This window comes from Thalassophryne amazonica, chromosome 1 (genome assembly GCF_902500255.1).
Source record: "Thalassophryne amazonica chromosome 1, fThaAma1.1, whole genome shotgun sequence".
Taxonomy (NCBI): Eukaryota; Metazoa; Chordata; class Actinopteri; order Batrachoidiformes; family Batrachoididae; genus Thalassophryne; species Thalassophryne amazonica.
Window position 1 is genome coordinate 102,291,974 of NC_047103.1, and position 14,345 is coordinate 102,306,318.

Genomic DNA, 14,345 nt, shown 5'->3' on the forward strand with positions numbered 1-14,345 from the left:
TGAGTGTGAAGTCTGTACGGGGAAATATCAGATTTAGGTGTTTAAGATGGGCTGACAGCGAGGTCCCTGCAAAAAACACAGAGGTCTGATATCCCCGTACAGACTGCCCAAGTGAGGTTAATAATTTGTTTATTATATGGGCATATACATAAACACGCAAACTTACAGGATCACCCGAATATGAAAGCTGCTGATGGTTTTGGGCTCGTAGTCAGACTCGTTCACTTTCTTCATCTCCAATAGCTTAACAGATGGTCAAGGTCGTTAGCTGGTAAGCTTTCAATCTGTGTTTTTTCTAATGCTATTTAAATATTTACAGAGTATGTTCATGTCTGAATTGGTTTTTCTAATTGTGTTTTTTGGTTCCTGGTTTGTAATGAAAATACGTGTTGCGCACAGATTGTCATGGTAACCGGTCGGATATGGGAAACTCTCCGACAGATAATCAGCCAATCAGAGCGTGCATAGCATCGTAGCCATATAATAAATGATTATTGTAATGAACGATTATTGCAATAATAAAAAATAGCCTCCAGGTTAAAAATACTTATCTTTTTACAGTGAGTACGCTTTAAACATTACTAAGTTAAGATGAACAATTTATACATTTATTTTCCCATCAAAATAAGCTAAATTTGTCAAGAGTCATATATTCAGTGAATGAAAGTGAAACATGAATAGGCAGCTTGTTTTGATGGGCGGGGGCTCATCTTGACACACGTAACTGTTGATCTATGCTACGGGGAGGTCAACTTGACAGAACACCGGCCCAACAGTCAAATAAAGTGCAAGTAGAAATATTAATGTATTAAAATCCCACATTTGCTTGATTCCATATGAATATAACCAGAGTTATTCCAGTACCAACTCTAAATCCTGACATTTTTGTTTTGCAGTCAGTTGCAGCAGTGACTTCTCCCACCTCACAGCTCTGCCAGCGGTTGGGGATGTTTGGCCGAAGTTTTTGCTCACAAACCACCTTCCTCATCTCTTCCACTGATGGATCTGACTGAACCAGGTCATAGTAGGGAAGCTGGTAGTCCTCATGAATGCCTGGAAAACCAAACAAAACAAAAGCACGCATTAGCTTATGTCCTGTCTTGAGCCCACATCAATAACATAACACTGTGAACTGATTTTAATTAATTTTTAAAAACACCACTGAAAGGATGTTTACGTTTGGAACATTTCAAACGGATAAACTTTATTGTTTTTGTGCAAATATTTGCTAATTTTGAAATGAATGCCTTCAACACATTTCAAAAAAGCTGGGACAGTGGTATATTTACCACTGTGTTAACATCACCTTTCCTTCTAACAACACTCAATAAGCATTTGGGAACTGAGGACACTCAAAAGTCTTAGCTGTTCATAAGCAAAGATGGGGTGAGGATCACCACTTTGTGAACAACTGCATGAAAAAATAGTCAACAGTTTATGAACAATGTTTCTCAACGTTCAATTGCCAGGAATTTAGGGATTCCATCATCTACAGTCCATAATCAGAAAACTCAAGAGAATCTGGAGAACTTTCTACATGTAAGCGGCTAGACCGAAAACCAACATTGAATGCCCGTGACATTCGATCCCTCAGTCGGCAATGCATTAAAAACCGACATCACTGTGTAAAGGATCTTACCGCGTGGGCTCAGGAACACTTCAGAAAACCTTTGTCAGTTAACACAGTTCGTCGCTACATCTACAAGTGCAAGTTAAAACTCTACCATGCAAAGTGAAAGCCATACATCAACAACATCCAGAAACGCCGCCGCCTTCTCTGGGCCCGAGCTCATTTGAAATAGACAGACGTAAAGTGGAAAAGTGTGCTGTGGTCTGATGAGTCCGCATTTAAATGGTTAATGTACTGCATTTATATAGCACTTTTCCATCTGCATCAGACGCTCAAAGCGCTTTACAATTATGCCTCACATTCACCCCGATGTCAGGGTGCTGCCATATAAGGCGCTCACTACACACCGGGAGCAGTATTTAGCACATTTAAAATTGTTTTTGGAAATTATGGATGTTGCGTCTTCCGGACAAAAGAGGAAGAAGACGATCCAGACTGTTACCAGTGCAAAGTTCAAAAGCCAGCATCTGTGATGGTATGGGGGTGTGTTAGTGTCCATGGCATGGGCAACTTACACATCTGTGATGGCACCATCAATGCTGAAAGGTACATCCAGGTTTTGGAGCAACGCATGCTGCCATCCAAGCAACGTCTTTTTCAGGGACGTTCCTGCTTATTCCAGCAAGACAATGCCAAGCCACATTCTGCACGAGTTACAAGAGCATAGCTTTGTAGTAAAAAAGTACGGGTACTAGACTGGCCTGCCTGCAGTCCAGACCTGTTGCCATTGAAAATGTGTGGTGCATTATGAAGTGCAAAATGCGACAACAGAGACCCCGGACTGTTGAACAACTGAAGTCGTACATTACGCAACGGGAAAGAATTCCACTGACAAAGCTTCAACAATTAGTGTACTCAGTTCTCAAATGCTTATTGTGGGTTGTTAGAAGGAAAAGAGAGCTTTTTGTAAACATACCACTGTCCCAGCTTTTTTGAAACGTGCTGCAGGCATCCATTTCAAAATGAGCAAATATTTGCGCAAAAACAATAAAGTTTATCAGTTTGAACATTAAATATCTTGTCTTTGTGGTGTATTCAATTGCATATAGGTTGAAGAGGATTTGCAAATCATTGTATTCTGTTTTATTTACATTTTACACAATGTCCCAACTTCAATGGAATTGGGGTTGTAGAACAGTTTGTTGGCATGTGCAGCATATCACTCGTGGTTTAAATCCAATTTGGCTGACAGGAGCTTCTTTGTTATGATTGCTGACCTTTCCTCATCAAATGCTCCTCGCTGTTGAGGAGAGCCACAGGGCACTTCTTGGCCCTAGTCCCTTTTAATTGCATTTGCTGTGGGGTTCATCGTAGCTAAACACAATCTGTCCTTTCATTGTTTAAGCTCCCTATGAGGATTAATGGAAGCAATGCAAGCAACTGAAATTTTTTTTGACTCAACATTTTCTGTCAGCGGATGGCTGAACGCCAAAACCGCAAGATCCCTTATGGGGGTCTGGGGGCAATTTTGAAAAAATGGTGCAATTTGATGCATTCTGAGAGGACTTTTTGTTTAAAACAGAGTGGAATTTGACTCTTATACTGGAACAAAATATGGCCCAAGTCTTGATTTCATCCAAATTTATTAACTATCTTGTATGTACTGTCTGTAATAGGCTTCCACAAATCAACTGACTGTCTGCATGAACTTACTTTAATTCTGCTTTCATTGTCTTCATTCTACATTTTTCAAACTCTGTGTCTTATGAAAGAAACCGATAATTCCACCCTTTCTGCTTTTAGTAAATATAAATAATACACTTAAAGAAATGATAACTATTGCCAATGAAGTGTTTTGCCACTTGTAAGTCATTTAAAACTGATTTAATACTTCAAAAATTAAATAAAAAAAGACCATCACCAGATGAATAACACATATTAATGCCAAATACCACCACCAAACCAATTGAATTGTAAATATAGTGTTGTGGAATGCCATCACCAGAATGCAGCACTTTCAAATGTCACCAGTTGTACAACCCCTGGCAAAAATTATGGAATCACCGGCCTCAGAGGATGTTCATTCAGTTGTTTAATTTTGTAGAAAAAAAGCAGATCACAGACATGACACAAAACTAAAGTCATTTCAAATGGCAACTTTCTGGCTTTAAGAAACACTATAAGAAATCAGGAAAAAAAAAATTGTGGCAGTCAGTAACGGTTACTTTTTTAAACCAAGCAGAGGGAAAAAAATATGGACTCACTCAATTCTGAGGAAAAAAATATGGAATCATGAAAAACAAAAGAATGCTCCAACACATCACTAGTATTTTGTTGCACCACCTCTGGCTTTTATAACAGCTTGCAGTCTCTGAGGCATGGACTTAATGAGTGACAAACAGTACTCTTCATCAATCTGGCTCCAACTTTCTCTGATTGCTGTTGCCAGATCAGCTTTGCAGGTTGGAGCCTTGTCATAGACTATTTTCTTCAACTTCCACCAAAGATTTTCAATTGGATTAAGATCCAGACTATTTGCAGGCCATGACATTGACCCTATGTGTCTTTTTGCAAGGAATGTTTTCACAGTTTTTGCTCTATAGCAAGATGCATTATCTTGAAAAATGATTTCATCATCCCCAAACATACTTTCAATTGATGGGATAAGAAAAGTGTCCAAAATATCAATGTAAACTTGTGCATTTATTGATGATGTAATGACAGCCATCTCCCCAGTGCCTTTACCTGACATGCAGACTCATATCATCAATGACTGTGGAAATGTACATGTTCTCTTCAGGCAGTCATCTTTATAAATCTCACTGGAACGGCACCAAACAAAAGTTCCAGCATCATCACCTTGCCCAATGCAGATTCGAGATTCATCACTGAATATGACTTTCAGTCATCCACAGTCCATGATTGCTTTTCCTTAGCCCATTGTAACCTTGTTTTTTTCTGTTTAGGTGTTAATGATGGCTTTCGTTTAGCTTTTCTGTATGTAAATCCCATTTCCTTTAGGTGGTTTCTTACAGTTCGGTCACAGACGTTGACTCCAGTTTCCTCCCATTGGTTCCTCATTTGTTTTGTTGTACATTTTCGATTTTTGAGACATATTACTTTAAGTTTTCTGTCTTGACGCTTTGATGTCTTCCTCGGTCTACCAGTATGTTTGCCTTTAACAACCTTCCCATGTTGTTTGTATTTGGTCCAAAGTTTAAACACAGCTGACTGTGAACAACCAACATCTTTTGCAACATTGCGTGATGATGTACCCTCTTTTAAGAGTTTGATAATCCTCTCCTTTGTTTCAATTGACATCTCTCGTGTTGGGGCCATGATTCATGTCAGTCCACTTGGTGCAACAGCTCTCCAAGGTGTGATCACTCCTTTTTAGATGCAGACTAACGAGCAGATCTGATTTGATGCAGGTGTTAGTTTTGGGGATGAAAATTTACAGGGTGATTCCATAATTTATTCCTCAGAATTGAGTGAGTCCATATTTTTTTCCCTCTGCTTGGTCTAAAAAAGTAACCGTTACTGACTGCCACATTTTTTTTCCTGATTTCTTATAGTGTTTCTTAAAGCCAGAAAGTTGCCATTTGAAATGACTTTAGTTTTGTGTCATGTCTGTGATCTGCTTTTTTTTGTACAAAATTAAACAACTAAATGAATATCCTCCGAGGCCGGTGATTCCATAATTTTTGCCAGGGGTTGTAATATAAATAATAAAAACCATAACCAGTGACTATACCTGTACAGTATTTAGCACAGCGCTTTAATTTTACTTGAAAATATTTTATTTTACAAAATATATCAGCATTTTGAATGGTTTATCAATTAAAGAGCAAAAACCAAAATCAATTCTAAGGCCTGAAAGAAGATTCTATAGTAAGTATTTCAGCCATAAGGTCAAATGAGAGGGGGAAGTGTTGGCTTTTTAAATACTTGAAAGACTCTGGACTCAGAGAGGATTTACTACTGCTATAAGGGACTGATGTAGAAGGTGGCATCAATGCAACAATAAGGACACCAGCGGCTGTTAAACGCCACAGAAGGGTGCGGTTGATCATGTCAAAATAAAGCCATTTTATATTATATATATACACATACATACATATATGTATGTGTGTGTGTGTGTGTTATTTTCAAGTTAGTGGTTTTATATGACAATATAAACAGAACATGGAGACAAATTTTGATGGAAATCCATATACAAAAAGAGGTTTTGCAGCCCTGCAGTCAGCTAAATCAGGGCCAAAAGTGTTCAATGATCCAAAATAATCAATACAAGGTTGCCACAGTTTTAGAAACCTATCAGCCCTCCCTCTGAGTTTAAACTTTTTCAAGTTAAAACATTAGATCTTTCAACCATAAAGAAATGGATGGGGGATGTAGAGCTTTCCATGATAGTAATACTGGAAAGGCACTGTGCATCTCAGCACAGCGCCTTTTGCTGTTTAACAGTGAGGAAAATAAGTATTTGAACACCCTGCGGTTTTGCAAGTTCTCCCACTTAGAAATCATGGAGGGGTCTGAAATTTTCATCTTAGGTGCATGTCCACTGTGAGAGACATAATCTAAAAAAAAAAAAAAAATCCACAAATCGCAATGTATGATTTTTTAATAATTTATTTGTATGTTACTGCTGCAAATGAGTATTTGAACACCTACCAACCAGCAAGAATTCTGTCTCTCTCAGACCTATTTTTTCTTTAATCAATCAAATCAATCAATTTTTTTTATATAGCGCCAAATCACAACAAACAGTTGCCCCAAGGCGCTTTATATTGTAAGGCAAGGCCATACAATAATTATGTAAAACCCCAACGGTCAAAACGACCCCCTGTGAGCAAGCACTTGGCTACAGTGGGAAGGAAAAACTCCCTTTTAACAGGAAGAAACCTCCAGCAGAACCAGGCTCAGGGAGGGGCAGTCTTCTGCTGGGACTGGTTGGGTCTGAGGGAGAGAACCAGGAAAAAGACATGCTGTGGAGAGAGGCAGAGATCGATCACTAATGATTAAATGCAGAGTGGTGCATACACAGCAAAAAGAGAAAGAAACACTCAGTGCATCATGGGAACCCCCCAGCAGTCTACGTCTATAGCAGCATAACTAAGGGATGGTTCAGGGTCACCCGATCCAGCCCTAACTATAAGCTTTAGCAAAAAGGAAAGTTTTAAGCCTAATCTTAAAAGTAGAGAGGGTGTCTGTCTCCCTGATCTGAATTGGGAGCTGGTTCCACAGCAGAGGAGCCTGAAAGCTGAAGGCTCTGCCTCCCATTCTACTCTTACAAACCCTAGGAACTACAAGTAAGCCTGCAGTCTGAGAGCGAAGCGCTCTATTGGGGTGATATGGTACTACGAGGTCCCTAAGATAAGATGGGACCTGATTATTCAAAACCTTATAAGTAAGAAGAAGAATTTTAAATTCTATTCTAGAATTAACAGGAAGCCAATGAAGAGAGGCCAATATGGGTGAGATATGCTCTCTCCTTCTAGTCCCCGTCAGTACTCTAGCTGCAGCATTTTGAATTAACTTAAGGCTTTTTAGGGAACTTTTAGGACAACCTGATAATAATGAATTACAATAGTCCAGCCTAGAGGAAATAAATGCATGAATTAGTTTTTCAGCATCACTCTGAGACAAGACCTTTCTGATTTTAGAGATATTGCGTAAATGCAAAAAAGCAGTCCTACATATTTGTTTAATATGCGCTTTGTATGACATATCCTGATCAAAAATGACTCCAAGATTTCTCACAGTATTACTAGAGGCCAGGGCAATGCCATCCAGAGTAAGGATCTGGTTAGACACCATGTTTCTAAGATTTGTGGGGCCAAGTACAATAACCAGTTTTATCTGAGTTTAAAAGCAGGAAATTAGAGGTCATCCATGTCTTTATGTCTGTAAGACAATCCTGCAGTTTAGCTAATTGGTGTGTGTCCTCTGGCTTCATGGATAGATAAAGCTGGGTATCATCTGCGTAACAATGAAAATTTAAGCAATACCCTCTAATAATACTACCTAAGGGAAGCATGTATAAAGTGAATAAAATAGGTCCTAGCACAGAACCTTGTGGAACTCCATAATTAACCCTAGTCTGTGAAGAAGATTCCCCATGTACATGAACAAATTGTAATCTATTAGACAAATATGATTCAAACCACCGCAGCGCAGTGCCTTTAATACCTATGGCATGCTCTAATCTCTGTAATAAAATTTTATGGTCAACAGTATCAAAAGCAGCACTGAGGTCTAACAGAACAAGCACAGAGATGAGTCCACTGTCCGAGGCCATAAGAAGATCATTTGTAACCTTCACTAATGCTGTTTCTGTACTATGATAAATTCTAAAACCTGACTGAAACTCTTCAAATAGACCATTCCTCTGCAGATGATCAGTTAGCTGTTTTACAACTACCCTTTCAAGAATTTTTGAGAGAAAAGGAAGGTTGGAGATTGGCCTATAATTAGCTAAGATAGCTGGGTCAAGTGATGGCTTTTTAAGTAATGGTTTAATTACTGCCACCTTAATAGCCTGTGGTACATAGCCAACTAACAAAGATAGATTGATCATATTTAAGATCGAAGCATTAAATAATGGTAGGGCTTCCTTGAGCAGCCTGGTAGGAATGGGGTGTAATAAACATGTTGATGGTTTGGATGAAGTAACTAATGAAAATAACTCAGACAGAACAATCGGAGAGAATGAGTCTAACCAAATACCGGCATCACTGAAAGCAGCCAAAGATAACGATACGTCTTTGGGATGGTTATGAGTTATTTTTTCTCTAATAGTTAAAATTTTGTTAGCAAAGAAAGTCATGAAGTCATTACTAGTTAAAGTTAATGGAATACTCAGCTCAATAGAGCTCTGACTCTTTGTCAGCCTGGCTACAGTGCTGAAAAGAAACCTGGGGTTGTTCTTATTTTCTTCAATTAGTGATGAGTAGAAAGATGTTCTAGCTTTACGGAGGGCTTTTTTATAGAGCAACAGACTCTTTTTCCAGGCTAAGTGAAGATCTTCTAAATTAGTGAGACGCCATTTCCTCTCCAACTTACGGGTTACCTGCTTTAAGCTACGAGTTTGTGAGTTATACCACGGAGTCAGGCACTTCTGATTTAAAGCTCTCTTTTTCAGAGGAGCTACAGCATCCAAAGTTGTCTTCAATGAGGATGTAAAACTATTGACGAGATACTCTATCTCACTTACAGAGTTTAGGTAGCTACTCTGCACTGTGTTGGTATATGGCATTAGAGAACATAAAGAAGGAATCATATCCTTAAACCTAGTTACAGCGCTTTCTGAAAGACTTCTAGTGTAATGAAACTTATTCCCCACTGCTGGGTAGTCCATCAGAGTAAATGTAAATGTTATTAAGAAATGATCAGACAGCAGGGAGTTTTCAGGGAATACTGTTAAGTCTTCTATTTCCATACCATAAGTCAGAACAAGATCTAAGATATGATTAAAGTGGTGGGTGGACTCATTTACTTTTTGAGCAAAGCCAATTGAGTCTAATAATAGATTAAATGCAGTGTTGAGGCTGTCATTCTCAGCATCTGTGTGGATGTTAAAATCGCCCACTATAATTATCTTATCTGAGCTAAGCACTAAGTTAGACAAAAGGTCTGAAAATTCACAGAGAAACTCACAGTAACGACCAGGTGGACGATAGATAATAACAAATAAAACTGGTTTTTGGGACTTCCAATTTGGATGGACAAGACTAAGAGTCAAGCTTTCAAATGAATTAAAGCTCTGTCTGGGTTTTTGATTAATTAATAAGCTGGAATGGAAGATTGCTGCTAATCCTCCGCCCCGGCCCGTGCTACGAGCGTTCTGACAGTTAGTGTGACTCGGGGGTGTTGACTCATTTAAACTAACATATTCATCCTGCTGTAACCAGGGTTCTGTAAGGCAGAATAAATCAATATGTTGATCAATTATTATATCATTTACCAACAGGGACTTAGAAGAGAGAGACCTAATGTTTAATAGACCACATTTAACTGTTTTAGTCTGTGGTGCAGTTGAAGGTGCTATATTACTTTTTCTTTTTGAATTTTTATGCTTAAATAGATTTTTGCTGGTTATTGGTAGTCTGGGAGCAGGCACCGTCTCTACGGGGATGGGGTAGTGAGGGGATGGCAGGGGGAGAGAAGCTGCAGAGAGGAGTGTAAGACTACAACTCTGCTTCCTGGTCCCAACCCTGGATAGTCACGGTTTGGAGGATTTAAGAAAATTGGCCAGATTTCTAGAAATGAGAGCTGCTCCATCCAAATTGGGATGGGTGCCGTCTCTCCTAACAAGACCAGGTTTTCCCCAGAAGCTTTGCCAAGAAGCCCTCTTATTCTGCACTCTTTACCTGTATTAAATGCACCTGTTTGAACTTGTTACCTGTATAAAAGACACGTGTTCACACACTCAGTCATCACACTCCAACCTGTCCACCATAGCCAAAACCAAAGAGCTGTCTAAGGACACCAGGGACAAAACTGTAGACCTGCACAAGGCTGGGATGGACTACAGGACAACAGGCGAGCAGCTTGGTTGAAGATAACAACTGTTATGAATATTTATTAGAAAGTGGAAGAAACACAAGATGATGGGATTCCATGCAAGATCTCACTTTGTGGGGTAAGGATGATTCTGAGAAAGCTCAGAACTCCACAGGAGGACCTGGTCAATGACCTGAAGAGAGCTGGGACCACAGTCACAAAGATTACATTAGTAACACATGATGCTGTCATGGTTTAAAATCCTGCAGGGCAGCAAGGTCCCCCTGCTCAAGCCAGCACATGTCCAGGCCCATTTGAAGTGCACGAGTGACCATCTGGATGATCCAGAGGAGGCATGGGAAAAGGTCATGTTGTCAGATGAGACCGGAATAGAGCTTTTTGGAATCAACTCCACTTACCATGTTTAGAGGATGAGAACAACCCCAAGAAAACCATCCCAACCTTGAAGCATGGGGGTGGAAACATCATACTCTGGGGGTGCTCTTCTGCAAAGAAGACAGGACGATTGCACCGTATTGAAGGGAGGATGGATGGGGTCATGTATTGCGAGATTTTGGCAAACAACCTCCTTCCCTCAGTAAGAGCATCGAAGATGGGTCATGGCTGGGTCTTCCAGCATGACAATGACCCCAAACACACAGCCAGGGCAACTAAGGAGGGGCTCCGTAAGAAACATTTCAAGGTCCTGGACTGGCCTGGCCAGTCTCCAGACCTGAACTCAATAGCAAAATCTTTGGAGGGAAACTCCAAACCTGAAAGATCTAGAGAAGATCTGTATGGAGGAGTGGAGCAAAATCCCCGCTGCAGTGTGTGCAAACCTGGTGAAAAACTACAGGAAACGTTTGACCTCTGTAATTGCAAACAAAGGCTACTGTACCAAATATTAACATTAATTTTCACAGGTGTTCAAATACTTATTTGCAGCAGTAACATACAAATAAATTATTAAAAAAAAAATCATACATTGTGATTTCCAGATTTTTTTTTTTTTTAGATTATGTCTCTCACAGTGGACATGCACCTAAGATGAAAATTTCAGACCCCTCCATGATTTCTAAGTGGGAGAACTTTCAAAATCGCAGGGTGTTGAAATATTTATTTTCCTCAACGTATGCAAAAGCTTGGGCACCTCCTACTAATTTTCATGATTTTCCTTTATACATAATTGGTTGTCTGGATCAGAAATTTCAGTTAAATATATCATATAGCAGACAAGCACACTGATATTTGAGAAGTGAAATGAAGTTTCCAGTATTTACAAAAAGTGTGCAAATGTTTCCCCTCAATGCGTCTCTTCTAATTAGTGGCAACATGGGAGCCTCTAAACAACTCTCAAATGACCTGAAAACAAAGATTGTTCAACATCATGGTTTAGGGAAAGGATACAAAAAGCTATCTCAGAGATTTCAGCTGTCAGTTTCCACTGTGAAGAACATAGTGAGGAAATGGAAGACCGCAGGCACAGTGCTAGTTAAGGCCCGAAGTGGCAGGCCAAGAAAAATCTGAAGGAATTTCACTTCACTGTAGATAATTAGATACTGTAGCATGTTCTTAATCTGATGCATTAAAAATAAACCATTTACTCACAAAAATGTGTATTTTCATTGAAGAAAGTATGACAGATCAGCAATTCAGGGGGATTTGTAGCAACAGTTTTTGCCTCTGATTATTACCCATTTATGCTCAGAATGGCAGATTTGAAGTCAGAAATCAGAAAGATTTTCCACACCGTACTGCTACCTTCCTATGCACAATCAAGAATACTACCCTGTAGCACATGGCCTCGATTTGCCCTAACTAAATAAATACATTAACGCTGTCTCAACAAAACCTGAGTTTTGAACTGCAGACAAAGACTGTGTTTTCCCTCTCAGTTGAGAAATTCCTAAGTCATCTGGAGATCTTAAGATAAGCTTGGAGACATCCCCCATGGGCCAACACTGGGATTCACAGCAAAACAAAACTGTAATTCAAAGTTCTTCAAAGGGGAGCCCTTGCCTTTTTGTCAGTGAGTTTTCGGTCATTATGAATTACATGACATTATAATGGCTTCGCGTCAGAATCTGAGTTTCTCCAGGCCAGGAGAACCCAAATTTTATGACTTCACGCCAAGGCCAGACCCTCTCAAGACTGCAAGACGATATCCCTTCCACAACACAGGGCCATAAAACTTTGTCTTGATAACAGCTATTATCTTTAGGTTTAAGTGAAGAAAGCCATTCTTTTAAAATAAAAATAATTGCATCCGTATTCTTTGATTCATATATCTAAAAACGTCTAATGTTGGTGGTATTGATCAATCAAATGAAATGCTTTGCATATCATCATTCCATTTTATTGACGTGTTATTGTAACTGATATGTGTTTAAGTGTGATCGTTCTGCATTATCAAATGTTGATGGTGAAATATTCTGTTATCCAAAGGATGTGTTTAAGTGACGATTAATAATGTGTATCCATTCAAGTGTCTTAGACCAATAGTATAACAAAATAGCTAATGTGTTTAAATAGTTGAATCATTTGGGTCGGCCCTGTGAAGACACACACCCTAAATGGGCGGAGTTTGGTGACGGCAGTCCCCCTTAAAAGTTAGAACAGAGTGCTGCTCTTCCCTTCTCGCTGCTCTTGTCTCTCTCTCTTCCTTTCTTAAATGCTTAATTTTTATTTTTGGGTCAACAAGGCCCCATGCTAAGATAAGCTAGCTAAAGCTACCACATTCATTCTTTGTTTTATTCTTGCCTCAATTTTTGAGAATTTTAACCTGACGCTTTAAGGTGCGTCAAGTCTTTCGAAGTTTTAAGACAACGTCCGAGCTGAACTTTTCACAATAATAGCAAATTTACAGAAAAGCAACTTTTCCTTTTTTTTTTTTATTTTCCAACGTTTTTAAAGTTTTAACTTTTTCCTAAATTTACAAAGACTTTTAATCTGGCTCCAACAAACTTTTTAAAAGCTACCAGAAACCATTTTCAACAAACGCCTTCCACCTCTGGGGTCCAGCAGCTGACGACGGAGCTGATTTCAAATCTGACTGCAAGCAGCCATTCTGTCGGTAAAGCCAGCCGACCCAAGCCTTTGGGATCACACGGGAAGACCACTGAGTTAACCCCTGACCCAAGTGAGCTCACGCTGCAGAGTCTACATCAACGACGGACGGACGGGCCGTCCAAACCACCTCTTCAACGTGTCAGCTAAGTGACCCAGTTAAAGGTTCCAGAAAAGGGTTTGCTATCAATGGATACAAAGTGGCTTCCTTTTAAGCATATTCATATGTTTGTTTAATATTTTTTCATAATTGGCTTCAAATTTCATCTCTTAATTCTAATCAGATTTATTTACTTAAAGTCTTTAAGCTTCATCTTTCTTTCTTTCACATCTCATGAGTAAGTAGGAATTGTGTCCATAAATGAACTTATTTAATCATTGTCCCAAAAATGCCAGTAAACTGTTCATTTCTATCTAATTGTAAATAAATTGTAAATATTTCTGCTGTGCTTCATTTTGTGTTCTTTGGGTCAACTGTATCGTGAATTCAGACTTTCAGATCAGAGACTGATTAATTGAGACTGATTAATTAATGAATGTTTAAATTAAAGTACCTATGCTATAAATAGGTGGTGCCCCGAGTAAGAATTAAATAATAAGTATTAAACCCTAAATTGTTAATTATTTTGGTGACCCATTAAATGAGTCCTAAGCCAATCTAATTCAATTTGGGAGCTTAACTGCTTACTCATTACATCGTTATGTTGCCCGCATGTGACGTTTTATTTAATCATTTTGTTACAACCCCAATAAACTTTTCTTTTCCCTCCCTGGCAGGAGCCCTGTACTGAATTTCACAAATACTGGACTTGAACATGGATTAAGCCAATACTAATCTTCCATTAAATGAGTGACTATTTTAGAATAGCTTCTCACCTCCCATTGAGCAGCGACTGGCAATCTCCCAGAAGACTAGGCCCATGGCATAGATGTCGGCTCTTTTGAAAGACTCAAAGTGTTTCATGTTTATAGAGTCATCCAGGACCTCTGGAGCCATATACCTGATAAAGCAAAGTCACATATTAGCCTATACTACCAATACAGTCAGACACACGATAGCGAGACACCAAACTTTGCACCCAGTAATCGCGCGCACACACACACACACACACACACACACACACACACACACACACACACACACACACACACACACACACACACACACACACACACACACACCCCCTGTTTGAGGTCTACAAAG

The 14,345-nt window shown here is 39.2% G+C and overlaps 1 protein-coding gene across 1 annotated transcript in view; it reads right to left on the reverse strand.

The window, feature by feature from the left end:
• tgfbr1b (transforming growth factor, beta receptor 1 b) overlaps positions 1–14,345 on the reverse strand; it is a 144,084-nt gene that overhangs the window by 18,803 nt on the left and 110,936 nt on the right. The window contains exons 7-8 of the mRNA XM_034173068.1: positions 14,018–14,142; positions 923–1,053 (exon numbers count right to left, since the gene is read on the reverse strand). Coding sequence (XP_034028959.1) covers positions 923–1,053; positions 14,018–14,142 — 256 coding nt within the window. The remainder of the gene's footprint in view (positions 1–922; positions 1,054–14,017; positions 14,143–14,345) is intronic.